The sequence below is a fragment of the Bombus flavifrons genome, chromosome 14 (genome assembly GCF_040668555.2).
Source record: "Bombus flavifrons isolate JBK064 chromosome 14, iyBomFlav1_principal, whole genome shotgun sequence".
Lineage (NCBI taxonomy): Eukaryota > Metazoa > Arthropoda > Insecta > Hymenoptera > Apidae > Bombus > Bombus flavifrons.
The window spans coordinates 3,146,780-3,169,308 of record NC_138455.1 but is presented as its reverse complement, the minus strand read 5'-3'; the positions used below and the strand labels follow the sequence as shown (position 1 = coordinate 3,169,308).

Below are 22,529 nucleotides of genomic sequence, written 5' to 3'. Positions count from 1 at the left end.
TTTTTCCTGGATCCAACCATTTTCCGGATCTATTTTCCTTTTATCTTTTAACTATCGTTGCACCTATATTTTAATTCATTACGTTATTAAATAAGAAAAAGAACGCGTTTGTCATTTGTTGATACGGCCTGAGGTTAAACTTTCGTTTGTTCCGTATACGAGAGGTGTGGTCACCTTCCACTTAAAAATGAAAACGTTCACAATGACCTTTCGAATGAAATTTTCCATAAAAATTAGTTACATGACAACTTTTAAATGAATTGAATTATCATATTATTTACATTCTTCGTGGCTAATTACTTTTGCAATCGACAGTCTCGCCATGATCTTATTACACACTTGTAAAAAATCAGACGCGATAATCCTTGATGATGAAACATTTGCAATAATTAAGCGCAGCAACACTGTATGCTATAACCTAGGTAGATGGAAAATTGTGTCAACCAGACAGCCATAATTCATACTCGACGAAGGGCATTGAATAGATAGATAATAATGAATTCTATGCCGGATTATCCTTTCTCTTTCTCTTTGATTAAATTAAGAAAGTCTTTTAAGGAACGTGGGAGGGCAGTAATCATGGCAGAAGTGGCTTAATTCGTTCACAAAGTTCAACGTGTGACACTAATTGATAGTTTCAATAGATGACTCGTTAGCATAGAAAGCAGTTTGCTAAATGAAAAAAGAATGTGGCCATAAAATCTAGTTTCTCTGCGCTAACCGCAATTGACGCGATGATGAACTACGATCACACCTGCTTGCATGATTTTCACCGATTCGCCTTTTCAGTGTTTAATGGCCAGATCAACATCAAATTTCCAGTTTATGAGAGAAATCAACCACGATGGAAATATCTTGTGATATACACGAACGATATCTATTTTTCTCCACAATTAATCAGAGAGAATAGCGAGAATTGTGTGATGATTCTGATGTGTAAAATTCTACCATTTATTGTGCGGTTGAGAAATTGAAAGTATAAAATAATTGAATTATAATTTTAAGGCAATTATAAGTATCATGCGCGAGCGAATATATCATTCTACGGAATTATACGAATGTAATATTGTTCTCTTCAGAGACTGATATTCGAGTCGATCTTTGTAACTTTAAAGATGTCCCATTTCCCATAAAAAGAAATGGAGAGTTCGTGGAGGAGGAGGAATGAAAATGGAGGTCAGTGGAAGTAAACTCTATCTCAAGTGACCCACTGATACATTTCCATCGGCTTCATAAGTGGGTAACGCGGCATGCAAACACATTAATTTCATTTTATTCCTTATTTGTGATACAATTGTTTAAGAAATGCAAAAAAATATTCGCCTTTCTCCACAGAGAATTTTTTCGTTTATTAATTTCTTCTATTTCGTCGAATTCAAATTCTCAGTAAATTACATTTACGTAATAGTAGTGATAGTAGGTGTCAGATAGCGTGTTTGTTATATAACAAAAGTGTCGTTATGGAGAACAAAAGAAAGAAAGTTTTTGAAAAGGAAGAAGGAGAATTTCCTTTAACAACGAGCTCCCATATGAGCTACTAGCTACGTGATCACCATAATCATAACTTCATGCTTTCGGGTCCTTTCTATGTAATTCATGGATTGCGCAAAACTTGCACATTCTCTCAGAGAAAGAGCAGTTGTTTGACGAGATATGGAGAAGCATAATATTCTTTCGACATATTTGTCAACCACGTAATATTAATGAATTAGCATGACCAATGCTTGATCACTTCACTGTGTCAAGAATTTATAATTTTATTCTTATTTCTGTAAAACTTTAACAGTATAACTGCAGTTCTTTGGTAACATTTGTTAAAATTAAAGCAATTTATTAAAAAAAAAAAAAAAAGGAAAGTTATATGGTTATAAGTAACGTGGTTACAAATTCCTGTATTTCTATATTCCACGTTATATTCTATGTGTTAAGACTTCGAGAATTGAGGAATTTATTAATTTCTGTCATAGAATGTAGTAAGATTATACGTATGTTTAAAAGCGATAATGATCGCGACCAGGTTGTTTTCAAGAATCGGGAGTACTTTCAAAAACATGTAGAACCAGTATACGCAACGTGGAACCGAGGAATACGTAGTTTGAAAGGAATACCTAACTAATAAACCAAATAACGCGAACCGAAAGCCAAAGTGAAAGTTATCTTTAATGACACACAGAAATCGATATATCGTGGGCGCTGGAACTTTATTCTGATGGAAGATTAGCCACGCCAATTCTTGCATAAATTTCCATACGATTTTAAATAGGAAAATGTTTCAAGACTAGTTGTCCAGTGGTATGGAATAAATTATTCGCTAATTGCATAGGCGCATATACAAGAATGGGATTGAATAACCGATGTTCACGGAATTGAAGTACCGATTTACAGTGGCGTCGAGGAAGTGACCGAATTGCTAGAATTCAAACGACGTTACTGTATGTCAGAAGAGAAAATTCATTTCTATTCGCGTTCAGTTTACCTATAGAATTTTCTAAGTAATTAAGAATGAGCAACGAATCTTGTGCATAATTGAGATAATGCATACTAAACAAACGTTACCTCTAAAGTGAAATGTCGCTTGCAAGCCCAGGAACATGGTCGACTGAAGAAGAAATTTACTTATTGATTATGTACACCAGTTTGGAACCAAGACTAGTCGAATAACTATGCACTTTTTTGTATCAAATGTCATCCATTGTATAATGCAGTCCAATAATTTTTATAATAATATAATTATTGTGATAATAGGCGTATGTAAATATTAAAAAATACCGATATTACACTTGATTTAAAAAAAAAAGTTTGGAAATTAAAACGAACTAAAAATTTTAGCATTTCTAATTTTCTAATATTTCTCTCTTTGTATTATTTAATATTTTTTTTAATTAAGGCTAACACCATAGTAATAAACGCCAGATTTCCATCTCCAGGTTTACTTAACTTCGTATCGGAAAGCTTGCCAAACCAGCCTTCCAGTAATCCGATTGTCACTATCTACGCTCGGTTGTCCCTAACTGAAGTTAGCAGAGAGTGAGAAAGAGAGAGGTGGGGACTTAAGATCGAAGCACTTGACACGAGGAAAAGAAAGGAACGAGACGAGAGAGCACAGATATTGGAGGTGGCGTCAAGACCAAACTGTCCGGGCTCCAAGGTAATATAAAGGCGTACGTCGACTTCACCTGGTTCAACTTACCTGGAACATCGAACAGCTGCGTTGCCCAGCACGATTGAGAACGTTCGCCACTGCCACACCACTTTCTACCATCATGTGAGTCCCTTTAAGTGCTCGCTTTTTAAACCGCTTCTATTTCCTTAATATTGTACATTTATTAAATTAAAATTTTGTTGATATTTTTGATCGATTAGCAACGTGGATGTTTTCTGAATAATTTATATTCAGTTATTTATACAATTCTATTTCTAATTGATCGAATAACTGGATAGTAAATTTGTAGTTGTAGAATTTGAATATGTTGATTAATATACTCTTTTTTTTCTTTTTTTTATATTATACTAGTATACCGATGACGAAGGATTTATTAAGAAAACCTAAAAGGGACTTTGAAGAAGCTAATTTTTCGATGCGATAAAATTCCTGTAATTTTTAGTTTGATATTCCTTTAACTGTTCTATAATAAATCTGTTGTTTTAAATGATAAATCTTAGTATTTAATGCTGTTACTTAAATTTGGAATATTTCAAAATTTAAGCCAAGAATCATTCTTTTGAGTTGCTTGAATATTTAAATTAAGAGCAATGACAAGTTTAAAAATGTATTTCAATATTTAAGTACTTATTCATATATAATATCCATTTGTAGTCGATATATAGCATTTTTAATTTAATATAAAGATTCGAATAGTCCCGACTGTCTTTAAAAAAATAGTTTATCAAAGTTATAATGCAATAAGACAGATATTAATAATGACGATGAATATACCTTACTCTAGAAATAAGAATAATTTACATGTCGTTAGCGTATTTGATTTCATGCGTCGAAGTCGTATTTCAACCTTTCAACTAATGAGATGATTGTTAATATTTTTCGTTTTCGTTTATTGGAATGAACACTGACACAAGATGAGTGAAGTACGTCAAGAAGATCGTTCCGCATTCAGCCGTACATACATTATCTCATTAATTTATACTCCGTTATAAATGGATCACGTTGCATATTATATTATGATGTATGCAGATCCGTTACATAAGATGAGCAACATTACGTCCTAACACGATTTCAAGATTTACATAAATCATAGGTCTTCGTATTGCATTGCATTGCATTGCAATTGCAAATACATTTAAACGTTCCATAGAGAACTTGAGAGAAAAAAGAAATAATCAAGTAGTTCACCTATAAAATTATGTAAAATATTAGCGACCTAGAACAAGAGTATAAAATAGTATCTAAAAAAAATTCTTTTGTAGCAAAATTTAAATACCCAAGTAATTATCTCCTCAATTATTCGCACAAGTTTACAGCTGTAGGTATTGTTCAATCATCGTGTTCCCAAACACGTAAAAACCTAAATGGTTTCTACGTAAAGAATTGATCGAAATCGTTTCTGTGAACTACAATAAAATTCCGTAACGTAATATCGATGATCACGTAACAATAGTCTGCCATAATATATTTTCATAAAATGGGCAAAGTTGAGTCAGAGAATTCAATATGCACGAGCAAATTGTCTTTTCATATAAACTTAATATGGAATATATTATTAAATTATTTATACATATAGATTGTTAGTAAACAGATCATTAATTAAATCTTTTATAAAAGTTGAGTTGTGTGAATTGATTTTTCTGGTTTCATACGATTCTTATACATGCAATGTATTAGCGTAGTTGTTAAAATATATCATGAAGTCACGAATTGTCTCGTTTATTGTTATTCCGGTTAACGTGGGCGACAGAAACGTGTCGCACGTGAGATCCTCGCCTTGAAGTCCGTGAAAGTGAAAGGATTTCTGATTTTATCTTGTACAAGTAAATGCGATTCAGGGGTTAAAAGTGCATTGCGATCGTTGTGTACGCTCTAAACCATGCAGTTTATTTTTATCCTTTATCTAGACTTATTATTAACGTGTTCGAGCTAATTGAGAAATACTCCAGCATTACTTTCCAATTATGATAACTTAGATAACGAGTTGTTTTTCTTTGCATACTAATTAATACGAAACATTATTCTTAAAGAATCGTTTTTTTGGTACAATTTTCATGTTTGTTAGTCTTGTGATCTCGGTAACTTAACAAAGTTAAAATGTTACTAATTAAACCTCAGCTATAGACATTTGTATCCGAAAGAAGACTGAATTTATATTTTAGGAATTTTGGAAAAAGGTGCCTTAATAATAAATATTTAATATTAAATTCACTTCTATAATACAGTGACTTAATAATTTAATGAAAGAAATTACCAAATAGTCTGAGATATTATACGTCTATGGTAATAATAAAAATACTGGTGTCTTTAGTTGGACGAAAGATTAAACGAGGATAATAACGTTGGTTTAATTTCGTGCTTAAATGTAGGATAATGAATATTTAAATGATGAATATTTAGAGCAGTCCAGACTATTGAAAATCAAACAAGAAACAGTAGAATAAAAGAAAATTAAAGATAATGTTGATATAACGAAGCTGCAAAACGCGACTTTCTCTCGATACAAAGTAGAAAGTTCAATGCGATTGGCGTGGTAGATTGCGCTTGACAAAATGAATGCTTCTTTTTGCTTTCGTCGCACGAGTTATGCGATTAATAGAGCGAAATCAGAAGCTGTGGCAAATTTTCCGCCCGATTTAATAAATCACCACCATACAAAATTACTATACGCTAACATCGCAATATTCTATTTTCCACTCTCCATTATAATTCTAATAGAAACTACCTAAATAAATTGTGCGCTTAAAAAATTCTGACCTGATTAACATTCTACGGACGTTGCTTTTGTTTCTGATATTATTTAATATCAAGAGTCCAATAAATCCCATTCAACTTTGTTTGCTCCAAATATGAGTTCTCAGAATTTCGCTGGGAATAATATCTGGTGCAAGGCAGAAAGTAACGATTTCACTAAAGAGATAACCGAAACCGGTACGCCCGAAAACGAAAGCAGTCGGAGATAGGGAATGATCAAGTGAAATAAGAATAAAAAAAGAAAAATGAAGAAGGTGAAAAAGGTGAAGCGAGCGGAGAAGTAGCCGTGAGCAGTGAAAGTCACAAATCGGGTTGAACTTTGCCGAGAATGGTCAGGTTGGTTATTTAATGCGAGCCAAACGAAACAAAAAAAAAAAAAAGAAAATAAACGAGACGAAATTATAAAAATCCTCGAACGCCCACTTGAACTCTTACGCAAGAACGAATCGTTGGTTTATTTTTCAACTGTAACGATATTAGCGCGCGACTTCCATAATTACTTTTCAGCTTCCCTTTCTTTTCAACTTGAAAGTTTTCATGAAATATTCCGAATAATTTGACTAGATTCGAAGATGTCAATGTTCAAAGATATTAATTTTTTCAATTTTGTTTGATCTCTTCTTTAATGACTCTATGTCTAATCTAGTTTATGTAACTGGATAATCAATGGAAAATTTTAATAGTCTACATCATTATACATAGCAATTAGCTGTGATGAGTCACTAACATACGTTTTATCAATTAAATAGATCCTTCCATTGCATTGAAATAATTAATTCGTATTTCTTTAACAAACAATGATTTCTTAGTCTACTTATTTTCTTTTACCTTCGAGTTTTTATTATTATCAGCGTTACGCGGTATTGCATTTGTTATAACAAGTGAGTCATAAATAGATAACATTTTTACTGAATTTGTTACGAACTACGAAAGTTCCCATTTGTTTGGTTTGTCTTGGTCGCAATTCCTATCTCATACTTATTGTTAGCCATTACTATATTACATATCATATATCCTCTCCCTTGGTGAGTCATAAATAATTATCTATAATTGCATTGAATGCATTGAAACACGGCGAAGAATTGTTATTAGTCTGCAAGCTGTTCATGGATATGGAAAATAAAATGTAATTGGGTCGCGACGTTAATGTGAACACTTATAATTTTATAAAAAATTCTGTTGTAGGGTGGTGTGGTTGGTGATGTTCCTAGCAGTATCCATCCTGACGGAGGCAGCCATACCGGATCCACCAACTTCCGGTATCACGACCGTCGGCTCGTTAAAAATAGGAACAGCTGCTGATTGTGCTGGTGTTGTTGCTTTCTCGGCTACCCAGGCTTCTGTCGATGTGAGTCTAATTTTTAAACGAGTTTCAAATAAAAATACGATCCGGATATTTCAACGCAATAAATATAGAAGCATTCGTAGAATTTTAAATGACAGCAGAATTAACTGAACTATTTGGAGAACTTCAATGGAATGTTGAAACAACATTCATCTAAATTAAAATGAAATTTCGCAGTTTCTAATTTACGTAATAACTTGTACCTATATACACTTGTCAACTTATCACCGTGTCAACATTTATACTTGAGTTATAGCAATTTGAACGAAAAATTAAAAGCTGTCGCGAATTATTTACAATGTTTATAAAATGATATAACGTTTAAGGACAGTAATTCTTGAAATATTATCTCATCCATTAGCATGCCAAAGTCGTATTCGCCGAGACATTGGTCGACAAAGGCGTGGGTTACGTCGCCCAAACAGGAGTTTTCATCACCCATTGCCCGGGCTTGTATCAGTTCAGCTTCGCCGGATATGGCAGCACCGACCTTCGGCTCACTCTGAAAAAGAAACTGAATAATTCCGATAGCTGGAGACCCGTGGTCAGCACTGGTGCAGGAGGTGGTGCTAATTTGGTCTTATTGGACGTCGAAGCTGGAGATCATCTCGCTGTTTTCGTCGATGCAGGAAAAATATCGGATGGCGTCACGTTCTCCGGATACCGAATAGCCAAAAAATAATCGACCAGAATTCAGATAATTCAACCACGAAACGACAATCGTTTCCTTAAGTAGACAATTTGAAAAGTTCGGAATTATCGATATGAATCCAGTCAAGACGAAACTGGACCAAATTTCTGGCAAATCAGTGGCAGACTACAACGACGACGTGGAACTGTTCATCCAAAAGACGCTGCTTCGACAATCAACAGATAAATTGAAATACTCCGAAGTTAATTATTAATATCTTTGGAAGAATTTGAAATCGATCTGATACTAAAAAGTATAAAATCGAGACTCGTAGATGAATTGGAACTAAAAATATGAATTCATTACGCTTTTCTGAATGATGAAATTTTGGATTTGACGGCGTTCCTAATTGGGAAACGTTCAATCAGAGCGGTTTTAATCTTCTCCACGAACTTAACGCTCTGTGATAGCTTCTTCTCTACATCTCTACTTTTCGAGGTCTCGCAATTTTACTGATCTCCTACTTTAAACATTTAAGATCGCATTGGCATGGATCATTAAAATTGCGAGGCTGACAAACTCAATTGGTACACTATCTTCGACATTCGTTTCTTCTGTATTTTTTTCTTCTATTTCTTATCTTCACCTTTTCTTGAACTTCTCTTCGCTTTGTCTATTATCTCTATCCTATTCTTTAATACGAATTTCTTTTCGAATTGCACACTCTGTTTCTCACTTTAATTAACACTCTTCTTTTCTCTTCTGTAGAAACGATCTTTCTATTCTGACGCTACGATCTGATACTCTATTACTTCCGTTTCATTTTCTTCGTGATTCTGTTTTTGTCTCTTTTCTCTAGCATACTACTGCTCTAAATTTGTAATTTCTTTCTTTCTTTCTTTACTAGACTATTCTATCTTTATTTTCACACTTTTCTCAAATACCTGTCAGTATTAAAATGTCAAAATTTGTTGATCTTGCCATAAATTGCTTTCCATCTATTTCTTACAATATAGATAAAGCTACTTCTTCTTGTTTTCTGTCTCAAATCTATCTTGCCTCGCATATCTCTTCTCGTATATATTTTACTTTCTCTTACAATGCTGCAATTATAAATAGTAGGTTATTATAACTAGTCCCTGCTCTCTTTGAAATTTTTCTCTTTTAATGACGATCTTTCTCTTCAATTTTCATATCTCTTTTCTGTTTCCCTACTGTACTATCCCCACTGTATTTCAGTTAGTAATTTTATCCCTTTTTACGTGAACTCGAGAATACTAAAGTACCTGAAATTTTATACATTATAGCACTTTACCATGTTTCCTAGGTGCTACTTTATCTTTCTCCAATTTCTCTGATAATTTATTTTTGTAAAATACATTTATTTTCGTACTATCGCTATTTTTATCTATTTTATCTCCTTCTGTAATCGTATTGTCTTAAAGTTATTTTTATTCTATCCTTGTAGCCTCGTTCTGCTCTGTTCTTTCTGTATACCTTTACTTTTTTCCGCGTATCTTATTTCGTTGTACTCTAATATAAAAATTGTTTTCCTAATTATATTCTTCCTTTTGTTTTCTACTCTGATCTATTAAGTTTGTGACATATTCTATTTTTATTACATGTTATTTAATATCTTTTTCAATTCCATATCTTTCTAAGTTTTATCAGCTTCCAGCATTGTCTTCTCAGTTTCTTCTGTCTTTTCTCCTCTTTCTGAAATTATTTTCTTATATTGAACACTATTATACTTCACCATATTTCTTTTTTTTCTATTTAAAAGTTTAACTACTTTCTCTTCTTGTCACTCTTTGGAAATATTAGTTTTATCCTTTCTCTTCTTCTATGTCGCTATTTTTTCAGTATCAGCTTGAACTTTTCACAAAATCGTATTTTGTATTTTCTCTGTTTATTATATATTCGATACTTTTCTTTCCTTTTCTGAATTCTGTTTTCTTCTCTACATTTTTTTCAATTTTGTAAATATCTCTTGAAACTTTCGGTCTGCCTATTTTTCGTCTATTTATCTGTTAACTATACTTATACAGCTTCTTTTGGTTTCTTCTGTTTTCTTTTCTTCAAACTTTTCTTTACCCCAAACTATAAATTTTCATACAAATTTAACAATCCTACTGTTTATACGAAAAATCGAATAAAATTCTCTTGTCTTTTTCCTTTTCTTAAAAAAAACTCTACTTTTATCGCAGCTTTTCTTTTCTGTCACTTTCCAATTCTTTATTCTGCTTTCTTTTATTCTTCAATTTCATCTTTTCAATTTCTACCCTCTACTTTCCTATATTTAAACCTTTCTCTATCAAATTTTCACTTTTTCAAGCTTTCCCTTCCTTCCACTTCTCTCTTCTTTCATTTACTTTTATCTACATTCCTCTCTATTCTATCTGTCTGAGAAACTACAGTGAACTTCGTGCTTAAGCTTACACATAGCTGAATATCACAAGTTGAAAGAATAATCTAAGTATCCTACAAAAGCATGACAAAAGAAAAATGAACGCGTAAAAGCGAAAGTGTACAGGCCGTGTCACTTTCGACCAGGAAACCGCGTTTCCTCTTGTCTTCTCTCACTTCTAGTCTAGTCTTCCCACCTATAGTTACCTGGATCTATCATAAAGTAAAAAAAGCTATATACGAGAGAACAGTGCGTAATTCTCCTAATGCTGTGATTCTCAAGTGCTATAGTCGTTTATGCGAAATCCAAGCTATGTAATATACACGTTACCAATGTTGTACTTTCCACTCTGCTACATCTTTTCGCTCTATATTTTGCGATTAAAACAGCCAATTATGTCCCGTTTCAGGGTAAAGCTACTTTTAGCCTCTCTTGTAAAGTATAACAGTTGCTTAGTCGACTTTAATCACCTGCATCTAGTATCCTTTTAGATATGTTATCTGAAGAGAAAGAAATATACATTTTATTAAGATTCTTAAATGTAGATTGGAAAAGTGAATCGGTGATTAAGCAACTGTTATTCACTATGTTTCAACTATCTGTTTACAATAAACGATCGGTCTCTATATTTCTGCCTTTCTTTTTATACTCTACTGTACCTATTCTCTTCACCTGTTTTCGCAACTTTATCTTTCTATCTCTTATTCTGTCCTATTTCTTCCATTTAAATGTAAATATGAAAATTAGTATTTCTTTTAAAAAGTCTGTATTTCCACGTATTTCTTTGATTTGTCTACTCCATCTTCACTTGCTATCACAGCAGTTACGTTGGCGAGAAGTTTCTAATTTTTCATTCGAGTCTCAGAAGCGAAATCGGGTTTTCTTAACGAGAGAAAAACGTTGAACGTGGAAAAAGCGCGCGCGTAGCTGTGAAACAGTGCACTTTACGTTTCTTCTGTTTTATTCAGTTCTAATCTCTGTAAAGTTTACAATACTAACACACGTAAAAATGACAAACGTAAAAATAACAGACAACATTTAACGAAACTTTTTATAAAACATTTATAAAAGATCACGAACTTCTTTAGAAACCTTCCTTCCTTAGAGAATAAAAAATCCTATTTTTGTTGGGTCAAATGTTGAGTTCCACCTTTCCGCCTAAAATCCCTTTGTAATTCTCGAGCACAGGATCGACTTCTTCTTCTAAAAATTCGATAACCTGTTGAGGTGCTCTACCAACGAACGTACGCGGATCCAAAAGATTATCCAATTGATTAAGGATCGGGGCAAAATATGGATCTTTCTTGATCCTGTCCACTAGATCGTTGTTTTTGCCGTGTTGCTTCACCTGTGCACCAGCTTCTTGAGACAGCACTCTTATTTTCTCGTGGCAAACCTGTCACGGAAAAGCAATATTAATTTATTGGATTAAAGAAAATGTTTTTAAAAAAATATTCTCCTTTTTTACTTGTGGTTTCTTGTTTTAGAACTCCACTAAAGTCAGATTTTCCAAGCGTAGAAAGGTAAATGTTTTCATATAAAATACAATTTTGTTTCTGTTATAAGTGTACAATAACATAAATCTTACTTGTCTATCGCCTCCTGCTTTTACCATAGCCATTATTATATTTTCCGCAGTCATGAAAGGCAATTCTTGTGCGATATGGCTGGCGATAACTTTGGGATAAACGATCATGCCTTCCGTAATATTTTGAAGAGTCATTACGATCACATCCGCTGACAAGAAAGCCTCGGACAAAGTAATTCTTCGATTAGCAGAATCATCGAGCGTTCTTTCCATCCATTGATTGGCTGCTGTTTGTAGAGCATTATTGGCCAAAGTCATCAAGTGTCTTGCTATACTACAACACCTCTCTGAACGCATTGGGTTTCTTTTGTATGGCATTGCACTTGATCCAATTTGAGTGCTCTCGAACGGTTCCTCGACTTCTTTCATGTTCGCCAGTAATCGAATATCACTACAGATCTGTGGAACAGAAATTAATAAAGCAAATCTTCAAAGGAAGTCTTGCATTATGTTTTTATTTTATTACTATTTTCCTATTTGCTTCGTTCAATAATTTCATTTGGATTTTTACCAAATAAATAATGGACAGCTTATTTCTTTTTTTAGAGAAGGTAGTTTATTGACCTTGTGGACAGTAGAACCTAAAGAACTTAGAGCATTTAAGCATTCTACGTCGACTTTTCTGCTGTATGTTTGTCCTGTTACAAGATAGTGTTTATCGAATCCAGCCATTTTAGTTACCAGTTGATCTAACTGCTTAACTTTTTTATCATCACCTGTGGAAACGAACCAAAGACGAAAGTAGAATATTTTTAAATATATATTATATTATATAATAATTATATTTTTTGCAATTATTTAAGATACACACTCACCATTAAACAATTGAAGGAACGAAGCTTGAGTGCCAGTTGTGCCTTTCACTCCGCGAAACTTCAAATCATCTCTAGCTCGGCGAAGAGCTCTCTCATCCATCAGAAGATCATGAAGCCACAGCGTAGCTCGTTTACCAACGGTCGTAAGTTGTGCTGGTTGAAGATGAGTGAATCCCAAAGTCGGCAAATCCCGATGTTCCATGGCGAACTTCGCGAGACGGGACAAGACGTTCGCCAATTTCGGCAGAAGAATGTTGAAACCTTGACGAATAATTATTAAATCCTTCGAAAATGAATACAACTACCATGAATAGGATCTCACATGAATGATGCGTATTCATTACAGGAAATGATATTAATATTACCGTGTTGTCACCGACGTAGCAACTAGTTGCACCTAAATGGATTATTGGAGCTGCTTTTGGACATTGGTTTCCAAAAATGTGAACGTGAGCCATTACATCGTGTCTGGTGGCTTTCTCTTCCTCTGCAGCAGCTTTAAAGTCTATATCGTTCACGTGAGCCTCCATTTCCGCGATTTGCTCCGGGGTGATAGCTAGGCCCAGCTCCTAAAATAAATATTGGACATTAGAAATATTTAATAATATTATTCGCAAAAGACTTAACGAAAGACTATATAAATCAGAACTGAAAATTTGTAAATTTCAAGCTTGATACGATGGTGAATGCTAATTAGCGTCTAGTCACTAATTTCTTTTTAGAAAGTACATTCGCATAATGATCTACATATTTTACGATATATCTTTACACTGTTTCTTCAGATAAAATTGAATTTTTAAAACTAAGTTCTATTCAAATCAATTTTGTAATTATGTGCAATGGAGGACTTTTAAGATAATTAGGTCAATGGCATTTAAAAAAATGGTCAGGGATAAGAATATAATAACGTTTCATGATAATTTTATTGAATTAATCGTATGAAAGCAAGCATTAGGAAAATAAAATAACAATGAACGTTATATTTCGAGGTATATTATCGTTCGTTTTCTACTGGTCTTATCCCTCTGTCGACGTACGCTGTATCATCTGATTAGATAAAGAGGGCTTGGTACCGCGTCGAAAACAACCAGCACGCTTTTATTTCAATTAGTTCACCTGTCCCAAGCGTGAAGAGTTCATATAGAAAAAGTAATCATGGTGTCTTTAGAAACTATTGCGGGTATAGCAATAAAAGTGCTTAAACTGGTGAGGAGAACTCTTCTATTGTTCTTTTTATTATCTCATTATATTTTATTATATGCATATTTATATCAAGGTGAAGCGTGCCGAGTCAATAATTCGGAAACATAAAACGGGCAGTGAAACTGTGATTCTAAAAATGAAGTTGTGTGACGAATAATTAAGATGATATACCGATCAAAATTTTGTGATTTTTTGTTCATTCTTTCGTGCGTGCACAAAATTGAAATTCTCCATTTGGTTTACAATTTATTAAAGTTACGACAAAATATGAACAGTATAATACACATATCATATCATATCAATTGCGTGTCGAATCTGATTAATAATGCCTGGTCCATCGATTAATGTTAGGTTCCTACGTTGATAAATCATTGTAACTAGACTCATTCAAGAAACATTTGTACATAATTGTATGATTCATTTCAGTTATCGATGTACGATAAGGATATTTGTAAAGCGATACCATATTACGGTATCGTGGCATCAGAGTACTATTCTTTTACTAGAGTTAATTCCTCATGAACAGCTAATAAAAAGAGACTAAAATATCGAAGAATTAAGAAATTCCGTTATTTTTATACACGTGGACATTACAATTTTCAAATATGTATCACGTTGTATTAAACAGATCTTCACGAATTGTAATTTGTTGTTGCAGGTCAAATCGATCTTAGATATAAAACTATTTTATTTGTTAAAGTATATATGTCTTGTTTAGGCTGTTGATTGTCCTTTCAGGTTATTAATCTCATAATCCTGATCCTGTATCGAACAGGATACCAAGGGGAATTCCTGGGTGTTGGAGGAACATGGAACTTGAACGAAGACAAAAATCCGGACGCAGAAATCGTTGCGTCTGGAGTTTTAGTGGGATTTTTCATATACACCAGCGTTGTTCTAATTACTTATTGCTTTGGCAACTCGTCTCACAAAAAGACACTTGTTGTAAGATCATTTTCGCTCCGATTACAACTTTATACTTAGGTTATTTATTTTAGAACAAAAATCTATTAGACGCGGGATCTATAAATAATTCAGATTAAAATATATAAATAATAATTATTGGAAGATATGAAATTGTTTGACATTAATGGAAAATACTGACTTTTAGGAAATTATAATGAACTTCGTTGGAACCTTCATGTTCATCGCTATAGGTGGCACAGCACTCCATTATTGGCACGGATATCAATCAGAAAATAAATACGATACGATTGTCCAGGAACGACAGGTAACCTTTAATAATCTAATTACTAACTATTAATTAAACAACGATGAACTTTATAAAACATCTCTGTCTTCATCGATTCTTTATTGTAATTTTACACAATAGATATTATTTATTTGATCTAAGTGTTTCAATGTACCTTGTCATTGTATTGACACAGAATAAAAATTTTTTTAGGTCGGCCTAGCTGTTGGATCGTTGTGCGTTATCGAGGGTGCAGCGTATCTCGTCGATCTAATATTAAGCGTTCTACATTTTGCGAAAAGCCACGATGAATATTTAGAATAAAGTCATGTTTCACGTAACATATAGAATAGTAATCTCGTCACATTTTTTTCCAAACGATGTCATAACAGAAAGATAATCAAATCCTCCGACGTTTGAAATAAAAGTTCAGTATGTGTCTGTCATCTGCACAATGTCAAAATAATTTATCTAAGAAAGAAAGAGGATTAAAGTTAAAGGAAATCGTTGTTAAATTAAAAATTAGATTACATTTTTTATAATTACAATTACAATTATAATTACAATTTTGTACTTGAATTATCGACAAGATGTACTACTACATATACAATCTATATTATATCTGTCTATATTATAGATAGTAAAATGTAGAAAACAGTCTTTAATTTTTATATAATGTTGCTACAATCTTGTCAGTAATTTCGTTTCATCATTTATACAACAATTCAATATACCTATTTTAACGAATTTTCCAAATCGGTAGTTTCAAATCTTTTCTCGCAAATATGCGTATATTCCTTACAAATTTAAGAAAAGAATTCTATCCAACGAAAGAGATTAAAAGAACAACTTTCGAAAGTTCCACAATATACGTCCACGGTTTGATAATATGAATAAAGTAACTTATCCGGAGAAAAATTATTCGCAGACAATTCAGTACATATCTCGATATTAAGATCGATTACTTTCATCGAATTTTAAAGCGTCCAATGATTAGTTTATTCTATGCTTTAATAAACATGCCTCTTACTCAAATACATAGACTTTTTAAAGACTTCAGTTTTCTTTTGAAAGTACACGAAATGGTAATACTACTTTTTATCGAAAAAATTGCGAATACAAATCGAAATCGAAACTACATTTTCTTGACCGTTTAGATCATAGCTGGTGTTTGCATCCACGAGCTGTTAAACCGCAAGGAATTCACGACACCAAGATGGTTATGGGTCATTTACTGCATCGATGCGTCCACGTACTTTATCATCTATTTTTCCATCGCGATGACTCACGTTTTTGAAAAACCTCGCAGATTGCCAGTTAGTTATTTGAGTTAGAAATTTGAGAAAGTAAAATATTTAGAATTCTAAGTAATAAGCTGAAGATGTAATTAGACACAGAATCCGATATTAGACGTGTATTTATTTCTCAACGAATATATAACGTCTCGCGTGATCTTTTCTCGTTTATCTTGTCCTATATTTATTTATAGGAATTCACCCTTTTTTCGCTCGGCGTGATATTCCATTTCATAGGTGGCACAGCAGCTCTGGTGAGGTCAAATCACGAAAATTACACGAGGACCGACATTCCACAAAACGAATTAAAAATTGGCTTGCTGTTAATGGGTATATATTCTTTTCGCAATTTTCCTTATCACTATCGGTAGGAAAATCTGTAGAATTTCGTACTTTTCAGGTAATTTCGTCATACTATTTTGCGAAACCGCTTATATAGGCTATACAGAATATACAAAAATGAAACAATCTCCTGGAAATGGTTCTTCTAGGAATGTTGAAACGTAGAACGACAGTTAACGAATAAATATTTTCTATCAACACATAAATTATGTTTCATTCAAAATGAATAAATTTAAACTTAAAATAAGTTCGTCAGTCACATGCTTCGATTTGCAATCGCGCGATTCGGTCGAAAAAGAAAGGTCGATTGTTCGAGCGCTGAAACTTCCGGCACGTTCGATGAGAACATATTTTGAAACAAAATATCGTCGTAAATTTATTATCGATCGTAAGGTTCTGTAAATATCGTGATTTCGATAGAAGAATAATTCTCAAGAAAAATGGGCAACGTACCGGTGCATATTAACAACTTCACAATAAACGCATGGGTTCTCGAAAAGAAGTTGCTGATTTGGAGAACATTGGCCATGGTACGATTTTAAATACAAATTTTACAATGTTTGGTTAAAATGAAAATACAATGGATATTCGAAGGCTCGTTTCTATCAGTAAAAGCCTTCTACTTTTATAGTCTGCCTGTATAATAGGCACCGTAGTGTACTTGCGACCATTGGAGCCATATCTCGAGGTTCCAATTTTCGGGGTTTTAGTACCTACCTTTATAACAGGCTACATGCTCGTGCATTCGTCAGATATCGTACTTCTGGTTATGGACAAAGACTATATATATCTCGTGAGTAAGTGAAAGGCGAAGTATAATCCATTAACTGGTCGAAGACGAGAGTAAAAGTTTGTATAAAAATGTACAACTGTTTAGGAAACGTGGCTCACTGTAATTGGCGCAATCGGAAGTCTAATTTGTGGCATTTACCAGTTTTACAAGTGGGTCGAGTGGATGATCAATCCTTCCCCGAATCCTGACGGAGACTACGAGTACGTTTGAGTTCGCTTTCTATGGAAATTCGTAAGATTAAAAGCATGAATCCACTTCATTCGAATGAGAGATGTTTGAATTTCTCTCTAAATTTCGAAACTGAAGGGTTTGGGACTGTCAAATAAAATTCGAATTATTTCAGTATCCCCGAATTAGTGCTGGCTTTAGCTCTCATTTTCCATTTTATCTGTTTATGTGCCGTGATCGTTCACCGTGTTCTTGAAATATATCCAATTCGTGTGAATCGCAGAGAGCCATAACGTCTTAAAAGAACCCAAATTGCAAGTAATATAAAATTTGTCTCCGCGTTACGTGCAAATAACGTATAAGATAGTAAAATAGTCTTCCAAGAAACAATGAAGAACTTCTCCTACAGCGAATATCAAGAATATTTAAAAACAATGAATGGGTGGCGAGAATAATGAGTCACAAACGAAGACATCGCGGGCTTTTGTATAATGTCACGAATATGTAGCATGCCGAGTGAAGTCAAAGAAGGGTTGCAATAGCGAACATGATATGCATCAATTAGTCTACTTGACCCGGTAATCATCGCGAATGACCGGTACAATCGTACACCCACGGTCCGGATACATAATCGCGTTAATTAACAATGCTTCTGGTAATTTAACTTCTCAAAGCGAAACCCAAGTGATGTTAGAAAATGCGAAACTAAATAGAAATTAAAAAGAAGAAAGAAATTAGAGAAAACCATAACGAAGGATTAAAATAAAATATAGAAAGAATAGACAAAAACACGAAAAAATCAATGTAACAAATTTTTCCTCAATAAAATTAATATCTAAAAATTCTTCCGTCAAATTTTTCAGGAACAAAGGCAGTGAAGCGTGAAATTTTAAATTCTGATCGTCTAACATATAGACAGGATGAAGTAGTATTAACGTTTCGGTAATGTGATTTGCCAAAGCGGAAATCGTAGCGCATAGTTGAAGATCGATAGGAAGATCGCATAATGATTGATGAAGACCAGGCCGCACCTACTGACCTAGTGAACACGTGATCTTCTATCGAGCACGTTTGTGAATGCACACCCTGATATATAATCATATTCACACCTGCATGAATGATTGTATTTAGATACGTCACGTACATGCGCGTAGTATAGTTTTTCTGTAATAGGAGTAACTACGCATTAAGACTATTACGCAATTAGAAAATAATCTGCCGTTGATATAAGTTGAGTCGTACACGATGCTTTAATACTCTTTTTTCTTCGTTATTACATTACGGTCAATTAAAATCGAATTTTCTACGCTTTCTCCGCTTAACATTGACAAAATTAGTTTGCTTCGTTTCTTAAATTAATGCGAGGTTTAATCGATATTAATTGTACAGGCTTGACCTTAGTGTGTTTGTTTGACTGGAATTTATTTCAAGTAGTTTTCTTCTTGTTTAAGTATATTCCTACCACTGGGTTGGAAATTATAGGTCGATATCGGATATAAGAAGACAGTTGACGATAACGTTCCATATTTAGTGTACACATAGATTTAGCAATTCCTTTCTGTTTGTTTTAATATTCGTATTGCACATTTATTGTGTCATGGTCGAAAAAGTTATAACTTTCCATAAGTACGTAGTGCTTTTTATCGGTCATCGTATTACGAAGAAAAATCTTAATTGTCTCTGAAACTTTGAATTATTACAACCTACTTTACTTTGTTTGTTAAGAATATATTACTGCATGGACGCAGGAAGTAATATGATATTCTGTCTTTTTACTTCGTCTCTCCCAACATGAATCTACTTTTCTCAGTTTTATTTCTATAGATATTAAATATTCAATAACAACCTATAATCATACTTAGATATAGTCTTAAAAATTTATTGTAAAAGAAACTACCGGGCAGAAAAAGCAATTCAAATAAACAAGAAATACAGTATTACATCGCCTTAACAAGAGCACAGACGTTTGTTAAATATATTTAAGAAAATGTGTTGCGTAGGAAATGCGATACACCGCATGAAATCAAGGAAAAAGGAGCAGTATAGAAATTATTTCATAACATTACTCAAGAGTAATACGATTCAAGAGGCCGGTGTACGAACCGATTTCAGATCGGTTCAGGAAGGAAATATTCGCCGTGGCTCTTTTATTCTGGCGCTCTCGACCCAATCCTGCTTTCGTTTATACGTGTTTAAACGTGACGTGGAATTGGCCAAAGCTCGATGGTTTTTGTGCACGTGTACACATCCGCAATACGTTCATGCAAATTATACATCGTGAGTCACGTGAAGTCCAGCATGCACCGATGCATACCTTTCGATGTATCAACAACACGTGTTCGTGAATTAAATGCCGCAGTTACTTCGCCCTTCGTCACAGGCTCCGATTACCGGAGTCTTTTTCCAAATCATAACTTGGGCGTCTAGCAGTCGAGGCATTATTTAACTACGTGGCAACATGATCGACAAGAGAAGTTTACAGATACAGTGGAACCTCGATTATCCTCGAATAATACGGGAAGGTCTATTAGCGTTCGTAAATCATATAATAAAATCATAGAAAACATTTTGATAATGTTATGCTACGCGTATTTAGGTTTATTTCATTGCTTTCAAGAGGGTTCGTAGAAAGCATTGTAGATGTCAGAAAACTAATTTTTCAGGGGGAAGAGAAAGATTATTACGTTGTAATGTAGTCCAGATTCATGAAAAAAGAAAAGTGTATCTGTAGAGAACCATGTATGTGGTAACTTTTATTTGTAAACAAAAGCCGAGAAACAATTAGCTGACGTTTATTGCTATATTTTATCTTGCTGTTTTTCTCTAGAGGCGACGTTAGAAGTAACAGTGATACCATTTTCTAGCGTTACTAATAACTATTTAGAATAGGAAATTGCACTTAAATTCTATACTACAGTATTCTGATTAATATGATAAAACATTTTCCACTGAAACAACAACGTTTCTCAATGTGGGCACTTGCAGTATTTTCTACAACCATTCTTCGTGTATTTAATCGTAAATTTGTTGAGTGTTTGATTAACTGCTTTCACGATATCTGACCATTCGCACGTTCATACTCTTTCTGTTAAAATTTCCAAAAATGAAGTTATGGCAAAGTTCAAACTACTTTGGATAATACAGAACTTCGGTTAAGCGGGACTCGGATAAGCGAGACTCCACTATATGTACAATCATGGAAAAAGGAGTTGTTGGTTTTTATTCAGAAATAATTTTATTCCGACTTTATAAGGGTTTAGATTGATTTTTCGCGATTTGTGAATCTTCAAACATAATAATTAGTAATGAGGAAGTCCTGTAATTAGTAATGAGGAAATGCATGGAAGTCCTAATATCTGATCTACTGTACACTGTAATTTTATGGGACATTGGAAATTCAATAAAATAATGTAAGTTTGCAATTACATAGATCTGAAATTCTATTTCTAAAGAAATAAAGAAGAAGAAAAGTCCTAAGTTTCTGTCGATGTTTTTAAACTGATTTTATACTGATATTTACAACGATTACAATACGCCGACACAACGCTTGTTTTTCCAGTATTGACCACATAATGACTGCGACGATCATTCGAGGAACGCATCTAATTGTTAGCAGCCCGTATGTCGCAGACATTCTCTAATTTCTCAAACATACCGTGAAATAAGATAAATATATCAACTAAATCATCACCATAAGACGAATTTCGTCCAAATCGTTCTTCGTCTCGAGCAATTTAACCGAGAAGAAGAAGCCTCGCCCACAAACCCAATTATTCTGCCCTCTACGATAAAATATCCCACCCAAAGCTACTTAACAAAAGCAATGACTAACAACTGCTCAGCATTAAAAGTAACGGTACCATTCTTTCCATAAAGAATTTCCACGGCCAAGAAATAGTAGAACAAACAAGAAATCCACGGTAATTGTTACGTAATTCTAGTTTCTTCGCGGTACTTTCCTCGCCGGAAGTAGAAGTAATAAAATGAGAGGAAGAAAGAAGTTCTTCGTGACGATCAATTTGATGCATCCATTCTGACGGAAATGCGTCAATTAAACGAATTAGAAAGTACACAAGGATCGTTTTCGTGAAATTACACGGCAATGACACGTACAGGAGCAAACGAATGCGACACGGTCATACGGTGAACCTGGTTAACAGAGTCGGCAGACCGCCTGCGCAACTTGCACGTACGACGCGTAGCCTCGCAGTGTGTCACGCTTGACGTTCCAGTTTAAGTTTGTCCGCCACACAGCGTGCAACTGCATGTTTCTCCGACAATACCACACTGTATCGCACGATTAGCGTCGCTGGACTTCTAACAACACGCGTCCACTGCATCGATCGTAACCAATCTCCAGGATCTTCCCGGTTGGGTTAGCCTTGGAATTGTAATTCACTCGAGCGATTTAAATGTGAAGGATTTTGTGATTAAAATTACCAAATAGTTGCGTAGAGAAGAAAGTGCGACTGAAGATAGTGCGCGGTGCAGTGGATTTTTCGGCTGGAAGAAATTTTGAGCATATTAGTTCACGTGGGTGGAAGTGTCCACAAAGAACACGTTGAAAAAGGTATGTATCTATTGTTTGGATATTTATACGGTGCTTTTCAGGAATTTTTAAAACTTGTTTTTCCATTAAACTCTTCGGCTAATTTTCTTAACGATACTTGACAAGTAAGTCTTAGTGAAATAAACATTTCTGTAGATTGGTGTAGAATACTCTATTATTGAGTCATGTGTCTGTCTATGGTTGTGTAATACGTATGAGTCAAGAATGTTAAGAACGCTAATTCTGTGTAAGGATATCAATTCAGGTATAATGAGAGAGATAAA

At 33.9% G+C, this 22,529-nt stretch overlaps 4 protein-coding genes across 5 annotated transcripts in view; 3 read left to right on the top strand and 1 right to left on the bottom strand.

The window, feature by feature from the left end:
- Positions 1 to 3,059: 3,059 nt before the first annotated feature.
- On the top strand, positions 3,060 to 10,928 carry C1q-VP (C1q-like venom protein). 2 transcript variants are annotated; one of them, XM_069127164.1, is made up of 3 exons: positions 3,060 to 3,265; positions 7,103 to 7,265; positions 7,624 to 10,928. In XM_069127164.1, coding segments are annotated over exons 1-3 (486 nt in total). In that variant the 5' UTR covers positions 3,060 to 3,263; the 3' UTR covers positions 7,945 to 10,928. The 2 variants fall into 2 exon arrangements, with proteins under 2 accessions (XP_068983265.1, XP_068983264.1); XM_069127163.1 differs by lacking the exon at positions 3,060 to 3,265 and adding an exon at positions 6,946 to 7,043.
- The window catches only part of Adsl (adenylosuccinate lyase), a 25,939-nt gene continuing 12,817 nt past the window's right edge, over positions 9,408 to 22,529 (bottom strand). The window contains exons 2-6 of the mRNA XM_069127159.1: positions 13,069 to 13,272; positions 12,704 to 12,986; positions 12,453 to 12,604; positions 11,889 to 12,287; positions 9,408 to 11,696 (exon numbers count right to left, since the gene is read on the bottom strand). Coding sequence (XP_068983260.1) covers positions 11,433 to 11,696; positions 11,889 to 12,287; positions 12,453 to 12,604; positions 12,704 to 12,986; positions 13,069 to 13,272 — 1,302 coding nt within the window. The 3' untranslated portion in view covers positions 9,408 to 11,432. The remainder of the gene's footprint in view (positions 11,697 to 11,888; positions 12,288 to 12,452; positions 12,605 to 12,703; positions 12,987 to 13,068; positions 13,273 to 22,529) is intronic.
- Ssk (smooth septate junction protein snakeskin) lies at positions 13,761 to 15,454 on the top strand. The gene is made up of 4 exons (XM_069127165.1): positions 13,761 to 13,909; positions 14,645 to 14,851; positions 15,018 to 15,137; positions 15,312 to 15,454. The coding sequence occupies exons 1-4, from the start codon at positions 13,859 to 13,861 to the stop codon at positions 15,420 to 15,422; spliced, it is 489 nt and encodes a 162-aa protein (XP_068983266.1). The 5' UTR covers positions 13,761 to 13,858; the 3' UTR covers positions 15,423 to 15,454.
- Positions 21,941 to 22,529, top strand: part of LOC138186889 (uncharacterized) — a 4,021-nt gene continuing 3,432 nt past the window's right edge. Inside the window, exon 1 of the mRNA XM_069127161.1 lies at positions 21,941 to 22,266. The gene's annotated coding sequence lies outside the window, so the exon portion shown is untranslated. The remainder of the gene's footprint in view (positions 22,267 to 22,529) is intronic.